General features: G+C 41.4%; 1 protein-coding gene across 8 annotated transcripts in view; it reads right to left on the bottom strand.

Moving 5' to 3' along the window:
- HERC4 (HECT and RLD domain containing E3 ubiquitin protein ligase 4) overlaps window positions 1-20,856 on the bottom strand; it is a 280,806-nt gene that overhangs the window by 237,229 nt on the left and 22,721 nt on the right. For all 8 annotated transcript variants that reach the window (XM_029609698.1, XM_029609697.1, XM_029609695.1 and 5 more), the window contains one exon: window positions 7,525-7,827. In XM_029609698.1, coding sequence (XP_029465558.1) covers window positions 7,525-7,750 — 226 coding nt within the window. In that variant the 5' untranslated portion in view covers window positions 7,751-7,827. The remainder of the gene's footprint in view (window positions 1-7,524; window positions 7,828-20,856) is intronic.

The following is a 20,856-nucleotide window of genomic DNA, read 5'->3' as shown; positions in this document are numbered from 1 at the left end:
AATTTCAAGAAAATAAATATATATTTTAAAAAGAATGAGAAACTGCATGTTATGAAGAGGAAAATGTATCTTATAAACTAGTACAATTTTAGAAGATCTGCAATGCTAGCAGGATAACTGTCCCGGGACCAGTCTTACAAAAGCTGCCAAGAATGCTGTAATTAGGAAGAGATTTAGCTGAGAGTGCTAAGCACTGGTCTATCAGGCCAGCCAAGCATTTTTGCTCTTAAGATATAAAAAATGCAACTTTAGCAGATTACTTAATTAAACTTTTAATTTCACACAAAGTTCCTATTTTTCCTCAAAGAGAAACTACCAGCTGTTCTTCATGGCACTGACAAAAGAAATTTAGCTTTGCTTCTTGAGATTAGGAACAAGCAGAGAGCATAGGCTTCCTCAGAGTATGTGTTAAGGTTGCTATTTCAAAACCACAAACATATATTAAACAAGAAAAATAATTCACATTGCCATCATAGTGTTTATAGCGTGCAATAAATTAAGCAACCTGAATCAGTTCAACAACCTACTTTCCTTCAGCTCCGCAGCACTGAAACCTGTGGTTCATTGCAGAAAATCACCAGGGAAAGGTCTACCCGACTACAGAGAGTCACAAATGAAAACATGCCAGCTGATGCCTTCAGATCAGCTTTACTCTTGATTGTCTGGGACTTTAAAAAAATTCATTAAGGATGGGGATGGGGGTCTGTTTATAGAGGTTTTTCCACCACAGCAAAGGGTTTTTTTTGTTTTTTTTAAGTTTATCCCATGCCCCTTTGAAATCCACCACAGTTTTAGTCTTCATGGATCAATCTCACCAATAAAATTGCAGATCAAATCTGCCCATCAACCAAAACCATACAACCCGCATTGGACAACAGAAAACCTTGGTTTACCCCTAATCTTAAATCCCTCAAGCAAACACTAAGATATAAAGAACAAAGCTGGAGAAAAAACCCAACCTTTTCTTCACACACTATCTACAAATCCCTCCTCAACACATACAGGAACACCATCCTTAAAACTAAGAAAAATTTCTACGCAAAGAAAATCCACAATTTCATCTTCGACTCAAAGGCACTTTTCTCCTACGTCTCTTCACTTACCAAACCATCTCCTCCCACTATCCCAGACCACCTGGCACTCAACAAAGCCAACGAACTCGCCAATTATTTTAAGACAAAAATCTCCAACCTTACCTATTCCCTCACAACCAACAGCATCTCTCCAATAAACCACCTCATTACCCTACCTCAACAAAACGCTAGTCTCAAGTCATTTGAGCCCACTTCTTCGTTGGAGATAGAAAATACCCTCAAGAATCTCAAACCATCCTCCCACCCATCAGACCCATTACCAACAAACCTGCTCATAGCCATCCCCGAACACCATCTCTAAACCAATTTCTGAAATTATTAATACATCTCTATCTCAAGGCTTAGTACCTAACCAGTTAAAATTGGCAATCCTCAAACCTCTGCTAAAAAAAACCAAATGCCTCTCCATCGGACCCAGCTAACTTCCATCCAATCGCAAACCTACCTCTCATTGCCAAAGTAATGGAAAAAATTGTCAACAAGCAACTGTCAGAATATCTGGAAGATAACAACATTCTATCCTCTGCTCAGTACGGCTTTCGCAAATCCCTAAACACAGAATCTCTCCTATCATCACTCACGGACACCATCCTTGAAAACCTGGAGAAAAAACAATCCTACTTGCTTGTTCTCTTAGATTTGTCCGCAGTTTTTGACATGGTAAAACACACAATACTTATAGACCAACTAGCCAACTTAGGCATCAAAGGCTCAGCTCTCAGTTGGTTTCAGTCCTTCCTGAGCAATAGACTCTACAAAGTCAGGATAAACAACAAGGAATCTCATCCCATCCTTACAGACCAAGGAGTCCCTCAAGGATCTTCACTTTCACCCACCCTCTTCAATATCTACCTCCTCTCCCTCTGCCACCTACTCGCTAACCTTAAGCTTACCCATTACCTCTATGCGGAGGACATACAAATCCTTATCCCGATCACAGAATCCCTTCAAAAAACTATCACCTATTGGAATGACTGCCTTCAGCCAATCAAAGACCTACTCTCTAGTCTCAACTTAGTTTTGAACGCCAATAAAACGGAAATGCTCATTATCATCCAGATAGGGGTAGACGTGAACACCTTGAGTCCTGAGGAATGCTGCAACTACTATGAGGCATTTTGTGAAGACTCGTGGCACAGACGCTAGGCCGAATGGAAGCACTCGGTACTGATAGTGCTTGGGGCCTACTAGAAACCTCAGGTATTTGCGATGTGATGGAGTTATCACAATATGAGTGTATGTGTCCTGGAGGTCCAGACAGCAGACCCAGTCTCCTCTTTGTAGAAGAGGAAGAAGCGAGCCTAAGGTTACCATTTTGAATTTCTCTCGCTGGAGGTACTTGTTGAGGGCCCGTAGGTCCAGAATAGAACGAATGCCTCCCGATTTTTTGGGGATTAGAAAGTACCGGGAATAGAATCCTAGGCCGTGTTGAAAGTAGGGTATGGGTTCTATTGCCTTGGACTGAAGGAGGGAGACCTCCTGATCCAGAAGGATGGAGTGATCGGATGTTCTCCACATCGGTAGAGGTGGGGAGTCTGGTGGCACGGAGAGAAAGTTCAGATGGTAACCCTGAACAATTATCGCCAGTACCCATTGGTCTGAGGTGATTGAGTGCCATATGTTGTTGAAGTGGCACAGTCGACCTCCCACTGGAATGTGAAATAATGGAAGCTGGCTGACGCTCTCTAGGTAGAAGTCAAAAACCTGAAGCAGGACCTGGTTGAGAAGGTGCTTGTGGTTTTTGTTTCGGAGTCTGACGAGACTGGGCTTTTTAAAAAGGTCTCGTGGAACGGGATCTGGTTGATGTCAGGTAGGACTTCTTCGGGCAGAAGAATGACTTCTTAGAGTCCTTTCGGAAGGGCTGTTTTGAAGAGTAGCCAGAAGACATCAGAGAGAGCTGTCTTAGGGTCTCATGATGGTCCTTAAGTTCCACCACCGTCCATTAAATCTATTCGCCAAACAGATTATCTCCTACACAGGGTAGGTCGGATAACCTGTCTTGTACCTCAGGGCGAAGGTCGGAAGATTTGAGCCAGGCCCATCTCCTTGCCGAAATAGTGGCTGCAGATACCCTAGTAGCAGTATCAAAGATATCGTAAGATGATCTGATCTCATGCTTGCCTGCCTCAAAACCCTTGTTTACTAGGGTTTGAAGCTGATCTTGAAATTGCTGAGGCAGGGAGTCTGTGAAATCTTGTATTTGCTTAAAAATGACCCTATTATATTGCGTCATATAGAGCTGATAAGCGGCAATTCGGGAGATGAGCATTGATCCTTGGAAGACACGGCGACCAATGGCATCTAGAAACTTCTGTTCTTTGCCAGGGGGAAAAGAAGTATGAGGCTTTGATCTCTTTGCTCTTTTCTGTGCAGATTCTACCACTACAGATTGGTGGTCCAATTGAGTTTTCTGAAAACTCGGAGCTGACTGCACCAAATAGGTAGTGTCAGCTTTTCTGTGGACTGGAGCAATGGAGCCAGGATGTTCCCAGTTCTTCTTGAGGAGATCCAGAAGAAATTGGTGGATATGGATGGAGGTTATTTCCTTGGGAGCATCCAGGAATTGTAATAACTCCATCATCTGATGTCTACCATCCTGTTCAGTCTGTAATTGGAAGGGAACCAATAAAGACATTTCTTTCACAAAATATATAAAGGAAAGGTCCTCTGGGGGAGAACGCTTTCTACTTTCAGTGGGTGAAGGTGGTGAAGGCAAATCATCAGTCCAGGTATCATAGGGATCAGCACCTGCTCCTCTGGGAACTAGAGGAGGACGGGGTGGTGAGATACCTGAGGGTCCTGGTCTAGGCTCCGAAGGAATCAAAGGAATAATTGGAGGCACCGATGAAGGCATCGAAGGCACCGGCATCGAGGGCATCAATGGATGGCTCGGTGGCGCCGACGGGCATATCGACACCGATAGTTGGACCGGTGGAGATGGACATATCGGCATAGATGGCTGAGGTAGAACTCCCGATGGAGGGATGCGGAACGGTGTTTCTCCTCCCGATGACAGAGTAAGCGGGGAGGGCACCGGAGCCCATCGGTGGAAAAGCAGCAATGAGCGCTTCCATCCTGGAAGCAGCGGTGCCAATTCTGCCGGAATCGGGTCAGTGGGCGGTTCCACAATCGGTACCGGTGTCGGTGCCAGAGGAACCTGGAGTAGTTGCATCGCCTTGTCGATGGCCTCCTGAACCATCCAGTCCAGGTCTTCTCTGAGACCTGGAGCAAGCAGCCCTGGCTCCGGAACAGAAGGAGGCAGAGACATAGCCGGAGGGACCACCGTTAAAGGCAGAGTTGTGGCTCCCGATGGCAACCCTCACCCAACAGGTTTGCCTCGGTGACCCGGTCGCCGAAAAGGTCTGTGCCTTTTCTGGATGGGGTTTCTTCGACAGTGGCTTGGACGATGGCGAGGTCGATTATTTCGCTCCCTCGATGGTCCGAGACTTTCGATGTCGATGGCAATGTTTGTCTCTACGATCCCCTCGGTCCTGAGGGAGGAGTAGAGGGTGTCAAAGGCCGAGATGTTGTTGATGCTGGACGGTCACTGGCCGGTGGTCAATGCTGGCACGAAGTTGACAGAGCCGGTTCTGACGACGTCGATGCAATGGACGAAGTCGGGGTTTGAGCACAGAAGAGAAGTTCCATCTTCTCATTCTGGCCTTGCGACCTTTTGGTGTCATTAGGGCACATTTGGTGCAGGTCAAGACATCGTGCTCTCATCCAAGACACATTACACAGACTTTATGGGGGGTCTGTAATGGACATGGTGCGATTACAGTCCGGGCACCGACGGAACCCTGACGCCATGGAAAAAATTGAGCCGCGGTACGGTCGACGGCCAGTAGGCCGCGAGGGCCAAACTCGACAGTAATCGGAGAACTGGTAAAAAAAACTTACCAGAGTACCGCGGCTTGAAAAAGTTAAAGGAGGGACCCCTGTGGGGCAAATTAACTTTCAGTAATTCCGTGAAGAAGATTCCTGTCAGGAATCTCTGCAGAGCTCCTTAACTGCGAGGCTACTGCTGTGCAGAAAAAAAGAAGACTGAAGGGGGACCCCTGCTGGCTGCAGGGTTAGTGCCATGCTGGGCATACCCAGTAGGGGCCAGTCAAAATTCTGGAAATGTTGACAAAAGTGTTCCGTGATTGGGCTCCATCCTGTGATGTCACCCATATGTGAGGACTAACATCCTGCTTGTCCTGTGAGAAATAATGTGACAAGGCGATAGCTAAAGCCAGAAGAATGCTGGGCTGCATAGAGAGAGGAATATCGAGTAAGAAAAGGGAAGTGATTATCCCCTTGTACAGGTCCTTGGTGAGGCCTTACTTGGAGTACTGTGCTCAGTTCTGGAGACCGTATCTCCGAAGGGACAGAGATAGGATGGAGGCGGTCCAGAGAAGGGCAACCAAAAAGGTGGATGGTCTTCATCGAATGACTTATGAGGAGAGATTGAAGAATCTAAATATGTACACCTTGCAGGAAAGGAGGAGCAGCGGTGATATGATACAGACTTTCAAATACTTGAAAGGTTTTAATGATCCAAAGACAACAACAAACCTTTTCCGTTGGAAAAATATCAGCATAACCAGGGGTCACGATTTGAAGCTCCAGGGAGGAAGACTCAGAACCAATGTCAGGAAGTATTTCTTCATGGAGAGGGTGGTGGATGCCTGGAACGCCCTTCCGGAGGAAGTGGTGAAGACCAAAACTGTGAAGGATTTCAAAGGGGCGAGGGATAAATACTGTGGATCCATAAAGTCTAGAGGATGTGAATGAAGAGAAGAGGCATGGGGGTGGCTTGCGGGAATGACAGCTACTACCTGGAGAATAATACCCTTATTCAATAAACATACACACGGTTAATGCGACTAACATTGCTCTTTGCTTCAACGGCAAGAGGAAATGTGGAAAAAAGGATTTGCATTCACAAAAAAGCGGGGGAGTAGCTTGCTTGTTGCAGCGGTTACTACCCCACATCAAATAAGCCTGATACTTCACTTTCAATGCATATCCAGCATAGCTCTCTGCTTCAACGGCAGGGGGGAATGAAGAAAAGATGATTTATATTCCGACCACCACCAATAAGGAATGAATTACATAGTCTGGGTAAACAAATAAGCATGGGTGTAGCTTGCTTGTTACGGCGGTTACTACCCCGAAGCAATTAAGCCTGATTCTTCACTTGGAATACATATCCAGCGCAGCTCACTGCTTCAACGGCAGGGGGGAATGAAGAAAAGAGGATTTATATTCAGACAGACAGCAAGGACTGAATTGCACAGGCTGGGTAAACAAATAAGCGTGGGAGTAGCTTGCTTATTGCGACAGTTACTACCCCTAACCAATTAAGCTAGATACTTCACTTAGATGCAGCTCCAGCACTGCTCTCTACATTAATGGCAGGGGTGGAAGGTTAATAGAACCAAAAAGTTACTAATAAAGGCCAAGCGTATCAGATAAGTATGAGAAAAAAAATAAGTGTGAAAGCTTGCTGGACAGACTGGATGTGCCGTTTGGTCTTCTTCTGCCGTCATTTTCTATGTTTCTATGACAAACGTTTTTATGGAATATCTACTCTAACAGCAGTCACTCTCCCCTGAACATCAAAAGACTTTAGGTAAAGGATTATTTGTTATATTGAAAACTGTACAGTCACGACAGCTCATAACTAATCTAATCCCTAGAGATCTTCCACTTCCCAGATTCTTAATGTAGTTCAGTTCAGCACAAACTCTAATGCATTACTGTGGATATAGGGAGGAATAGAAGGTGAGGTGTGTTAAGAGGACAGAGAATACATATTAAAACTTGTGTAACACTACTTTTAGTTAGCTGCCAAGCTATACTCTTCATTGAGCACTTGGTAATGCCTTGTTACACTGCGTTTACATATTTCATACAAAATATTATACTTACCAATCACACTCTGCCCTAGAAATCACTACACAGAGAAAACTGACATCTGGGAAGATCCAAGTTAAGCTCTTCGTGACCATGTGCTCACTTACTGGAAAATACTTCCAGATAGAAAGCACAAGTTACCACTATTTTGCAGTATGTGTTGGGAAACAGTAACATAGCAGATCCAATCAGAGAGATACACATTAGCCAGGAACACAGAAGAAATGGACAATTATAAAACATAGCTATGGATGCAGCAATATTACATAAATAACGTAGCTCATTCACCTGGTGTCCAACTACGGTAGGGATTAATTCTGGTGCAAACATTTATAAATGCCTAAGAAATTCATATGACAATTAGTCTGAGAGGACAGCAATTACAGTCCAGAACGGTGAGACTAGTGAGCTGCAATCAAAAGTTAAGATGCAGACACTCACTATACATTTCTGATTCATTTTGAGACACATAAAAAACTTAGAAGTGTGGCAAACAAAGATCAAACATTAATTCATTATTTTTACTCACTTGGTTTCTTTCTAGCTTTCTCATGCCCCAGTTGTCCTAGATCATTGCAGCCACATGTATAAACAGTCCCATCCTCCAGGACAAAAACAGTATGTCTGTGTCCACACCCCACATCCCGGACATTTTTGTTGTGGAAAAATTCACAGTTCCTGGGCTCTATTACAATTTCTTCATCAATCCCACCTAATCCCAGCTGCCCAAAAGAGGCATTGCCCCAGCACAACATGCTTGCGGTCTTCTTGATTCAAGAGATCTTCCAGTTTCAATGATCAGAAACTTTGCGTGTACCACTGTTCTTGACCACTGTAAAGAGAGAAATGTTTATTACCACTGCTTAATGTTTGCATTAACTATCTTGAATACTCTTGGTTCACTTAGTTAAACTGTGGTCATGTAATCTTGCTCACTTCAAAATGACAGACATCCTATTTAAGACCCTACTGCAATGCATTTTGAAAATAAATCTTCTAATAATTCAATTATAAGAAATCAAACTATGGCCTGAGACTAAATTCAATGGTCAACGTTAACATGCAATTTAGGGTTCATGCAATAGTTACACAACCTAAGCCACCTTGTACCATACAGTAGTTATCTGAATGAGGTATAGAAAAAGGAAGACACCTTGGATGTATAAACTGAAGGAACTACCCCCCTATTTTCAAATATTAATTCCAAATTTAATGTACAATGAGATACTTCATAATTATCTTACTTCCATTGCATGATGCTGTCTAAATAAGCTTTTAATATTCAGTACCTGATGTATTATGGAACTTGACAATATTCCAAAGTTGCCAACAAGCCCACCTATGTATCTTCAAACTTATACTACCTTATGCAGAATTGTATAATATGCCATTTATTACATTAAGTTAGTGGGTATACTAACATTTGTGAATGCTGATAGACTATATACTCTATATTTTAGATACTGTATAAGGGATTTGCCAACGCATTTTTCTTCATTATTCTATACCATATAAAAGTAGTTGCCCATGAGACTTGTTGCTCATAAACCAATTTAGAGAGGGATCGGAATCACACTGAATAACTTTCTCAATCTGAGACTCTGAACCTTCTTAGTCTATTTTGCACTCCCAATATGAAAGAGTCACATTGGGAGTCCTGAAAAGTCACATGTGGTTCCTAAACCTTAGTATGGGTATCATTAGTACATTTCAGTTAACCACTACAAAGCAAAGTCTCAGTCAAGCCTTACAAAATTCAACAGGCCAATGCAGAAAGGTGCAGTCACCCAAACACGCAGGTTTACCTGCTCTTGAAGGCACATTTTGTGAGCATAAACCTTACTTACAATGCAGCAAGGAATTTTGCACTCACAAAAAGAGCATTCAAAAATGTGTGTCAGCTCAGTACTCTCCATGGAAATTCCTGGGTTCAAAAAAGGTTTGGATAAATTCTTGGAGGAGAAGTCCATTAATGGCTATTAATCAAGTTTACTTAGGGAATAGCCACTGCTATTAATTGCATCAGTAGCATGGGATCTTCTTAGTGTTTGGGTAATTGCCAGGTTCTTGTGGCCTGGTTTGGCCTCTGTTGGAAACAGGATGCTGGGCTTGATGGACCCTTGGTCTGACCCAGCATGGCAATTTCTTATGTTCCATGCAAATGAGGGCATTAAGCATACCCTCCCAATGTGCACTGGCTGAGCACACATTTTCTTAACACTAAAAGCTTTACTCCTGATCAGAGGTGAAGTAAAGATTTTAATCCTGGATCTGCCGCTAGGCTCCTCCCCTACCCATGAGCACAAGCGGCAGAGGCTTGACAGTGCATTTATTTTTAAATCTAACCATGGACAGGGAACCGGCTAGGAGCACAATAAAAGATACACTCCTAATTTAGGAATACAAGAGATATGCTCCTAAATTAGTAGCACAACAAAAGATATGCTCCTATATTGCTCTCTCCCGTTCAACCTCTCCCCTCCCAAGTTAAAATGTAAGGTCAGCCTGTGCTGATTACACATTTTAACTCCCAATGCATTAACAAAGCATTAGCTTACTGCATTGGGAGTTTAAAAAAAAAAAAAAAAGTTTCACCTGTGTGTTAAAACTGTGCGCTAAATTCCACACACAGGCTCCTTAATGTAGACGTTACGCATTGGCCTGTCATTGCATTAACTTCAACTAGTTGCTGAACAGCCAGAATAGGCCAGCCCAGGGACACTAAACATATTTGTGTGAGTGAACCAGGAGCCCTTTGCCGAACCCCATTTGGAATGTAACCAGCTCCACCAGTTGTGACTGACTTCAGGCTGACCTGGTTGCCAGCACCTTCTAGCCAAATGAGTATCAGCCCCAAATATGTCAAAATGTATGACAAAGACCAACTGAGATTGCTAGGGCCCCACTATACAGCTGCAAATGTGGCCTACCATGCCATGCTCCAGTACAAAAAGAACCAATGAATTATGATTTCAGTAGAAAGTGGATCAGGGAAGACAAAGCAACAGTTTCTTGATTCATCTTCTCACTGCCCTCAGAAAGGCTATGCCAGGGGTGGCCCACTCCAGTCCTCATGAGCCACAAACAGGCCAGTTTTTCAGGATATGCACAATGAATATGAATGAGATTTGCATGTACTGCCTTCATTTTACATAAATCTCTCTCATTCATATTCATTGTGCATATCCTGAAAAATTGGCCTGTTTTGTGGTTCTCGAGGCCACCCCTTGGATATGCTAATAATAATAATAGTGTGGAACAATTATTTATTTGATTCATACTCCACTTTTCAGGCACTTTACTTTTGGTGCTGGACCCATACTTGGGGGTCTTGGGCTGAGCCTACTCCCTGGTCAGAGCATTTTGTTTCTTTTAATTCAATGCTTAGGGAGATAAGTTTTCAACTACATGGGTAAGTTGCTCCTAGAGAGAAATGTAATCTTGCCTGTTAATTTTTTTCCCTCGAGTCCTGCTACACTAGTCCTGACACATGGATTATCTCTGTTTAGCAGCAGATGGAGAAAGGGGACACACCTTTTCAACATCACCACCTGGTATATAGGCTGGTGTGCAGCACCAGCAATAGCTAGTTTTCTTATGTCAAAGAAATGGAAAAATACCAACTACCCCTCAAACCACAACAGTAAATAGAGACTTTAACAGGAGGGTCAGAAAAAACAATCCTGTATGTTTGTCCTGCTTAGAACGTAAGCGCTACTGAGTAAGGACCATCTCACCTATCTCTGTATGGCACGGCGCACATCAAGGAGCATTACAGAAAAGATAAATAGTACAGAAAATAAAAAGATAAAGTCAGCCTCAGGGACACCTGGATAGGCAAAATCAAAATTTTCTGCCAAACCCACCAAGGATAACCAATGCAGGCTTTCACTTTTCAGGAGGGTCCTGGACTGATGCAGGACTCAAGGAATGGAAATTAAAAGTTAAAATTAAATCTCTCCTTATCATTCTGCATCACCAGTCCAGACATGTGGGACATACCCAACCCATTTTAACATGGGTGGGAAGAAGACAGAGCCGCTCTGAGAATGCCCAGCCCAAGGCAATATCTCCCTTGACTTGCAGATCAAACTTGTAGTGCCTAACGAATGAATATAAGGAAGATCAGGTGGCTGCCTTACAGATGTCTTCCAAAGCAGGCATTGTAGATTCTGCTCAAAAGGAAGCCTTGGCCCTTATAAAATGAGGATGAAACATCTTCAGAACCTGTTGTCCTACAAAAAAAATAATAATAATGGCTGACGAGATCATTTGCTTGATTCACCTAGACAATGAAATTAAGCTGCCTTTTCCCTGAGAGGTCCAACGAATAAAATCCTATCAATTAGCAAAAGGAATTAGTCATATTTGAATACGAGAGGAAGGTATGAAAAAAATCTAATAATTGGAAAGCCTGCCCTTACCATGACATTTCCCTTTTTGAGACTCCAGAAGAGATATTGCCTATTTAACTAAAGGGAAAATAATCTTGGATAAAAAGAATGGCACCGGCCAAAAGCAGCCAACTCTGTGAAAAAGACCAGGAGGAATTACTGCCAATTAAAGTCTGTAACTCTGAAATACATCTGGACATAGATCATCACTATGGATACTGAGCTTATGGAAGATCTTTCAAGAAAAAATGACTTGCAATTTTTCATCAGATCTATTTGAGAGGAGGAGAACCCATAAATCTGTTATGTTCAGGAAAGCTTCCCAACTGAGCTCACACTCTTCAGGGTCCAACTTATTTCTGTTGAGGAAGTCTGTTTAAATGTGTGCTACTCTTGAATGTGACTGCCAAGAACTGCAGTAAACTCTGTTCTGTCTACCTGAACACCACGCTTGCTTCCTAAGCTACCAATGGTCTCCAACCATTCACAAAAGCAACTAGTGTGGCACAATACAAGAGTATCTGCTTGGCGCTCCCTTTATTAAAGGCAGGAAATGCAATAGGGCCAGCTCAATAGCCTTGATTTCCAGTCTATTCTTTATAGACCACAAGCTTCTTTTTGGACCAGTTCCTCTGGATTATATGGGCATGAGAGCATACCCTAGTTAATCAGATTTACATCTGGTGTATCCACAACCCATCTAGAAAGATCCAGATCCATTCCCCTTGATAGATCATGGGATTTTCCACCCAAGTCAAGCCATCCCTGATAAAGTGGAAGAGGGAGACATCCCCCCAAAAGTGCTTTGTCTGCAGGACCTAGCGAGACAACATTGCCATCTGAAGCCACAAGTGATCCCTGTCCCAAAGAAACTAAATCCAGAGGCCATCATGAGATCTAGGAGCTGGAGATACTCCTACATCCTGGGGGACCACCATGAGATAAGGTTCACACTTGAGCTACCCATTTAATGACTTTCATCCGAAACAAGAAGCCTCTGCTTACCCTGGTATCAATACTATAAATAATGAACAAAGGAGTGAAAGAATGAAAAAGTATATCCAAAAGAATGAGCTCAGTCAAAAGAATACATCTTTGATATCTTTTGAGTTAAATCATTCTTTTGGGATATCCTGGTATCAAAGCAAGCCCCTGGAAATTCCAGAGACTGGGAAGGGACCAGACTTTCTGTTTAACTCACCACTCAGGACAAGACCCTGAGGTCCTGAGCCCCACTGGACAAGGTTGACAAACACTCCTTAAACACTGAAACTCTGAGGTATGGATCAAAATAAGAATGGACCATTTCCCACCAACCCCGGAGTGAAGGATTTTGAAACAGAGGTGAGTCCAAAGAGCAGAGGGCTAAAGCAGAAATGCTTTCCTCAAATACAAAATGCAAAGGGATGAAGAGAACCTTTCCAGACGGGAATGCAAAAAAAGCTTCTGAAAGATTTACGGACGTGAGGTACTCCCATGCTTCACCAACAGAATGAAGGAGCAAGGATTTCATGCAGAAAAGGGGCATCCCAAGACATCTGTCGACCCACTTCTACTGGAGGCAAAGAAATACTGGCTATTGTTAGTACTGCAGTAGCCTATATACCAGGTGAAAAAGGTGTGTCATCTGGCTCCACCTGCTTGAGGGTGATGACAAATCTGGAATGGTGTAACAGGATGATCAGAAGTGTTTATAGATTTTAATACTATCGATTTAGGGGCAATTACTAATGGATTAGATATCTTCCAGGATAGACTCTGTAGGTTGTCTTTAGAGGTCCAGATTCTCTGTTGGAATAAAGAGGTGGGTACTCATTGATAAAATTGGCCCCATTGAAGAAGGGTATTAAGCCACAGAAGAGTGCACCATGGTCCTCTGAGTTTAGGGGGGTTGAAAAAACAGGGTTAGCAAGCAGCAAGATAGGCCAATACAATACCATGTGCTGGCCACAGTGCATGCTTCAACACATGAGTGGATGCGTGTCCATAAACCCCGATGCGAAACGGGGGTCAGGGCATCCAATCGAGTGTGCAGGTAATAACACTCCTAACATGTAAATTCATGTTGATGAGTCCTATTACCTATTTCCCCTCGATTCAGAAAAAAAAAAATGTACACCCGATGCGCACATTTTAACCTGCAAAAAATTAACGCCTGCCTGGAGCAGGCATTAATTCTTGAGGAGCCCAAAAAAGTTACAGAAAAAGCAGAAAATACTGCTTTTCTGTTCCTTTTTTTGATTCCTCTGATTTAATATCATTGTGATATTAAATCAGAGGAACCGAAATAGGAGAATTAAAAAAAAAAAAAAGTGTGCCAGCAATCAGGTTAGGAAAAGGGACGCTCATAAAATTGAGAGTCCATTTTCCTAACCTGACCACCCGCTGCCGAGGAGGTGCTAGGGGCGCATAATTTCTCCTAGCGCCACCTTTTTACCACAGCACCCGATTTAAATATGAAATCGGGTACCTGGGAGAGGTGGATTGGCATGTGCTAAGGGAGCAGGCGCTCAATCATGAGCGCCCATTTAACACATGTCAATATTGCATCGGCCTGAGAGTGCAAGTGAAAACACAGACTTTGGTGGATAGAGAGAAATGTAGGAACTAGGCCAAACACTATAAGGTTGCAAATGTTGAAGCAAAGAGAATATATTATAAGTGTTTGCAAGATCCAGAGTCTCTGACTTAGAAGGCTTTTAAAATTGAAGAGAGTCTATTTTCAGTGGCTCAGACCCAAGGATTAGAGTGGCATGAGGCTCTAGAACATAAGAACATAAGAAATTGCCATGCTGAGTCAGACCAAGGGTCCATCAAGTCCAGCATCCTGTTTCCAACAGAGGCCAAACCAGGCCACAAGAACCTGGCAATTACCCAAACACTAAAAAGATCCCATGCTACTGATGCAATTACTAGCAGTGGCTATTCCCTAAGTAAAAATTGATTAATAGCCATTAATGGATTTCTCCTCCAAGAACTTATCCAAACCTTTTTTGAACCCAGCTACACTAACTGCACTAACCACATCCTCTGGCAACAAATTCCAGAGCTTTATTGTGCGTTGAGTGAAAAATAATTTTCTCCAATTAGTCTTAAATGTGTTACTTGCTAACTTCATGGAATGCCCCCTAGTCCTTCTATTATTCGAAAGTGTAAATAACCGAGTCACATCTACTCGTTCAAGACATCTCATGATCTTAAAGACCTCTATCATATCCCCCCTCAGCCATCTCTTCCTCAAGCTGAACAGCCCTAACCTCTTCAGCCTTTCCTCATAGGGGAGCTGTTCCATCCCCTTTATCATTTTGGTTGCCCTTCTCTGTACCTTCTCCATCGCAACTATATCTTTTTTGAAATGCGGCGACCAGAACTATACACAGTATTCAAGGTGCGGTCTCACCATGGAGCGATTCAGAGGCATTATGACATTTTCCGTTCTATTAACCATTCCCCTTCCTAATAATTCTTAACATTCTATTTGCTTTTTTGACTGCTGCAGCACACTGAGCCGACGATTTTAAAGTATTATCCACTATGATGCCTAGATCTTTTTCCTGGGTGGTAGCTCCTAATATGGAACCTAACCGTGTAACTACAGCAAGGGTTATTTTTCCCTATATGCAACATCTTGCACTTGTCCACATTAAATTTCATCTGCCATTTGGATGCCCAATCTTCCAGTCTTGCAAGGTCCTCCTGTAATGTATCACAGTCTGCTTGTGATTTAACTACTCTGAATAATTTTGCATCATCCGCAAATTTGATAACCTCACTCATCGTATTCCTTTCCAGATCATTTATATATATATATTGAAAAGCACCGGTCTAAGTACAGATCCCTGAGGCACTCCACTGTTTACCCTTTTTCCACTGAGAAAATTGACCATTTAATCCTACTCTCTGTTTCCTGTCTTTTAACCAGTTTGTAATCCATGAAAGGACTTCGCCTCCTATCCCATGACTTTTTAGTTTTCGAAGAGGCCTCTCATGAGGGACTTTGTCAAATGCCTTCTGAAAATCCAAATACACTACATCTACCGGTTCACCTTTATCCACATGTTTATTAACCCCTTCAAAAAAATGAAGCAGATTTGTTAGGCAAGACCTTCCCTTGGGTAAATCCATGTTGACTGTGTCCCATTAAATCATGTCTTTTTATATGCTCTACAATTTTGATCTTGAGAATAGTTTCCACTATTTTTCCCAGCACTGAAGTCAGGCTCACTAGTCTATAGTTACCCAGATCGCCCCTGGATCCTTTTTAAATATTGGGGTTACATTGGCCACCCTCTAGTCTTCAGGTACAATGGATGATTTTAATGATAGGTTACAAATTTTAACTAATAGATCAGAAATTTAATTTTTGATTTCCTTCAGAACCCTAGGATGCATACCATCTGGTCCAGGTGATTTGCTACTCTTTAGTTTGTCAATCTGGCCTACTACAACCTCCAGGTTCACAGTGATTTTGTTCAGTTCATCTGACTCATCACCCCTGAAAACCATCTCCAGAACTGGTATCTCCCCAACATCCTCATTAGTAAACACGGAGGCAAATCCTTTGTCCCTCTTCTTTTATGAGAAGGTTGTGATCATTAAAAGGAACCAGATTTGGAAGAAGGGAGGGGAGTAGAGGTTGAAAAGCCTGGAGTGAATTCCACTACTGGTTTTTTTTTTCCCTAAGGAGCTTAATGTTGAGGACATTATTTCTTTGATAAAATCAGTGCATCCTACTACATACAAATTGGATGTATGCCTGTCTTGCTTACTCCGGTGTTCTGAAAAGGTAATAGTGAAATCAGTTAATCAATTATGAATAACTCCCTTAAAACAGGGAAATTTCTAGCAACACAGAAGACAACAGTTAGGCCTATATTGAAAATTTTGTTTAGACATACTGCAGTTAAATTATTGCCCAGGGTTGCAGATGCTATACATATTGAAATTTATTGAGAAAACAGTTTTAGGTCAATTTCGATAATTTACGGAGGCGGCCAATATTCTAAATGAAAGTCAATCTAGGATTAGGAGACATCATAGTACAGGGCTAGCCAATTCGGTCCTCAACAACCACAAACAGGTCAGGTTTTCAGGATATCCACAATGAATATGCATGAAATAGATTTGCATACAATGGAGGCAATGTATGAGTGGAGTAGTATCCTAGTGGTTAAAACAATAGGCTGTGAACCAGGGTCAAATCCCGATGCCACTCCTTATGACCTTGTGAAAGTCACTTCATACTCCATTGCCTCAGATACAAATAGATTGTGAGCTCACTGGGGACAGAGAAATACCTATAGTACCTGAATGTAATCCACTTTGAAGTGTCTGGAAAAAGTGGAATTTAAATCAAATACTGCAGATATATAGCAACTTATTGTTGGGCCAAAGATTAGAAACAGATTTAAAGTAATTTTGGTGGGATTTAAAAACATTTATTCCCCAAGATGGAAGATTTGTGGGATAGTCAGTACTCTGACTGGGGTTTGTTTTGATTGATTGTTTTTATTGTGAATGTTAGTAATAACTAATGATTGTTATGTTACAACCCATTCTGTGTATTTTCTCAACAGAACAAGTAAAATATTGAAATAAATACTTGAGGCTTTTGAGAATGCAGAGACAATACACAACAATACCTTGGGAGTTGCTTTGGTAAGTTTATTCAAGTAAGTTACCAGGAGATGGACACCATATTGAAAAACATCTACTGGAGAAATCAAGACTGGTAAATCAGGAACACAATGGGCAGAACTACCATGTGTTTTATTATGTTCTGGCAAGAGCCAGTGATAAAAAAAAAAAAAAAGGCCAATGTTCCACCTTAGGCAGCATCAGGGACCTATCTATTTGCGGCTATCTGGGAATGGTGGGGGGGGGGGGGAGGTGGCATCAACCTATATGAGGATTTAATGTAAATAAGTTTACATACTTTCATTTATTTATTTAATTAGATGACCGTGGCCTCTTCCTCCTCAGTGAGAATGTGGTGGGGTTTAGGACTCAATGCTACATTGACAATGTACTTATTAGTTGCTGATATCTCAAAGGAGTTATGGTAGAAACTTTCAAATATCTCCAAGGTATCAATTCACAGGAAAGGATGGTGGATGCATAGAACAGCCTCCCAGTGGAGGTGGTGGATAGTGGACAGTATCAGACTTCAAGAACGCATAGGACAAGCACTAGGGATCTCTGAAGGAGCAGTAGGGATTGTAGAGCTAAGCAGTTATTATGGCTGGGAAAACTAGATAGAAACATGGCAGCAGAAAAAGACCATATGGCCTATGTTGTATGGTTATACTTTTGATATACTGTATTTTAATTATGTACCAAATTGTTCTAAATAAATATAGCTTTTTGCTATGTATTGCATTTCAAGATTATGTATTTCAACATTCTGAGCATGGGTTTTACCCATAGAAAGGAATGTCTCAAACTGAAATTAAACAAAACAGGATGGAGAGATCTGCAATTTTCCAAAGAAAGAACAAAGAGCTCATTTCTTCTACACAAATTTCATATGCACATAACGTGGTTCTTTTTTAGTGACTTGTTAAATCACAAGATAGGGGTTGATTTTATCTAATTGTGAAGCCATTATGCAGATGGCAATTTTATTTACTGGGAAAAGCTGAACTAGTTAAAATACTTGCTGTGAAGCAACCTAAATAAATATCGACACACATGGGCAACCGGAACAGAGCATTCAGAATGGGCCTGCAAAATATACCACAATGTTCTGAAAAGCTCTGGTTTTACCTTTGAAGTATGTTTTTATGCACCAGTAAACAAAGTTTAATTGCTAGAACCATTCTTCCCAGTCTTCCACCTCTGACTACAACTCTCCACTTTCACAGTAACTGTGCTAAATTCGTTTACTGCTCTTAAAAAGTCTCTCTTTTTTGTCCAATGAAATGAGACAGAACTTCAGTTCTATTAATAGGGAAAATCATTTCCTATCAGTTGATGTGTCTAATTTCAGATGATATAATGCTGAGCATAAATAAGAGGATCAGAAGTCAGAATTCCTGAAGGAGGTAACCTCTGCTGCACATCCTGCTAAATCCTACTTCTCAGTATTCTATTGTCTGTGATCAATATTTTTGGCATACATACTGCACACTTCAGTTCTATCCAGAACGAGAGCAAACAGGAATATGGAGAACAATAAAATACTTAGGTTTTTAGTTTATTTTGTTATATATTCAACAAAGCAACCCCACAGCACTTAACAGGAAACTTTTTTTTTCAACTTTTCCCTTTTTAATGGAACTGAAGAAAATACTTTCAATTATAACCCTAATGCTTTATAAGCATGTATTTTTTAGATAGATTAATATGCTGCTTTTAAGTCTGTACCAATATCATTTCAACTAATGAACATAAGAACATAAGAAACTGCCATGCTGGGTCAGACCAAGGGTCCATCAAGCCCAGCATCCTCTTTCCAACAGAGGCCAAACCAGGCCACAAGAACCTGGCAATTACCCAAACACTAAGAAGATCGCATGCTACTGATGCAATTAATAGCAGTGGCTATTCCCTAAGTAAACTTGATTAATAGCCGTTAATGGACTTCTCCTCCAAGAACTTATCCAAACCTTTTTTGAACCCAGCTACACTAACTGCACTAACCACATCCTCTGGCAACAAATTCCAGAACTTTATTGTGCGTTGAGTGAAAAAGAATATTCTCTGATTAGTCTTAAATGTGCTACTTACCAACTTCATGGAATGCCCCCTAGTCCTTCTATTATTCGAAAGTGTAAATAACATGATTCACATCTACTCATTCAAGACCTCTCATGATCTTAAAGACCTCTATCATATCCCCCCTCAGCCGTCTCTTCTCCAAGCTGAACAGGCCTAACCTCTTCAGCCTTTCCTCTTAGGGGAGCTGTTCCATCCCCTTTATCATTTTGGTTGCCCTTCTCTGTACCTTCTCCATTGCAACTATATCTTTTTGAGATGCGGCGACCAGAACTGTACACAGTATTCAAGGTGCGGTCTCACCATGGAGCGATATAGAGGCATTATGACATTTTCCGTTTTATTAACCATTCCCTTCCTAATAATTCCTAACATTCTGTTTGCTTTTTTGACTGCTGCAGCACACTGAGCCGACGATTTTAAAGTATTATCCACTATGATGCCTAGATCTTTTTCCTGGGTGGTAGCTCCTAATGTGGAACCTAACATCGTGTAACTACAGCAAGGGTTATTTTTCCCTATATGCAACACCGTGCACTTGTCCACATTAAATTTCATCTGCCATTTGGATGTCCAATCTTCCAGTCTTGCAAGGTCCTCCTGTAATGTATCATAACCCGCTTGTGATTTAACTACTCTGAATAATTTTGTATCATCCACAAATTTGATAACCTCACTCGTCGTATTCCTTTCCAGATCATTCATATATATATATATATATATATATATATATATATATATATATATATATATATATATATATATTGAAAAGCACCGGTCTGACCATTTAATCCTACTCTGTTTCCTGTCTTTTAACCAGTTTGTAATCCACGAAAGGACATCACCTCCTATCCCATCACGAAAGGACATCACCTCCTATCCCATTGCCTAACGAAAGTCGGTATACAAAAATTCCAAATAAATAAATAAATAAATAACTGACTTTTTAGTTTTCGTAGAAGCCTCTCATGAAGGACTTTGTCAAATGCCTTCTGAACATCCAAATACACTACATCTACCGGTTCACCTATATCCACATGTTTATTAACCCCTTAAAAAAAATGAAGCAGATTTGTTAGGCAAGACTTCCCTTGGGTAAATCCATGTTGACTGCGTTCCATTAAACCATGTCTTTCTATATGCTCTACAATTTTGATCTTGAGAATAGTTTCCACTATTTTTCCTGGCACTGAAGTCAGGCTCACTGGTCTATAGTTATCAGCTGCCAGGCTCAGGACAATCTTACAGCCCAAGAAAAAATGTTTTAGCCTTGATTTTCTCACTATATACCCTGTTTCCCCGAAAATAAGACAGTGTCATATTAATTTTTGCTACCAAAGATGCACTAGGCCTTATTTTCAGGGGATGTCTTATTTTTCCATGAAGAAGAATTCACATATATTGAACAAAAAAATGAACATTATATTATATTCTGAATAGTTGTCTGGTTATGCTGGTTTGTGATGACAACTAACTGTGAATCCTGCAGGGTAAAAAAATCACAGCTGCATGCTCTGGTGTTCTGTGCGACGGGCATGCTCCCAAATAAAAACTTTGCTAGGTCTTACTTTCGAGGGAGGTCTTATATTTAGCAATTCAGCAAAACTCTACTAGGTCTTATTTTCGGGGGATGTCTTATTTTCGGGGAAACAGGGTATTTCACCTCTTTTGGTGCACGAGAAAATCTGATTGCTGTGCTTGGCACTTTACATTGTTGTTTTGCAGATCTTGACACTTCAATGTGAAATTAC

The sequence above is a fragment of the Rhinatrema bivittatum genome, chromosome 7 (assembly GCF_901001135.1).
Source record: "Rhinatrema bivittatum chromosome 7, aRhiBiv1.1, whole genome shotgun sequence".
Lineage (NCBI taxonomy): Eukaryota > Metazoa > Chordata > Amphibia > Gymnophiona > Rhinatrematidae > Rhinatrema > Rhinatrema bivittatum.
This window is presented reverse-complemented; position numbering and strand designations above follow the sequence as displayed.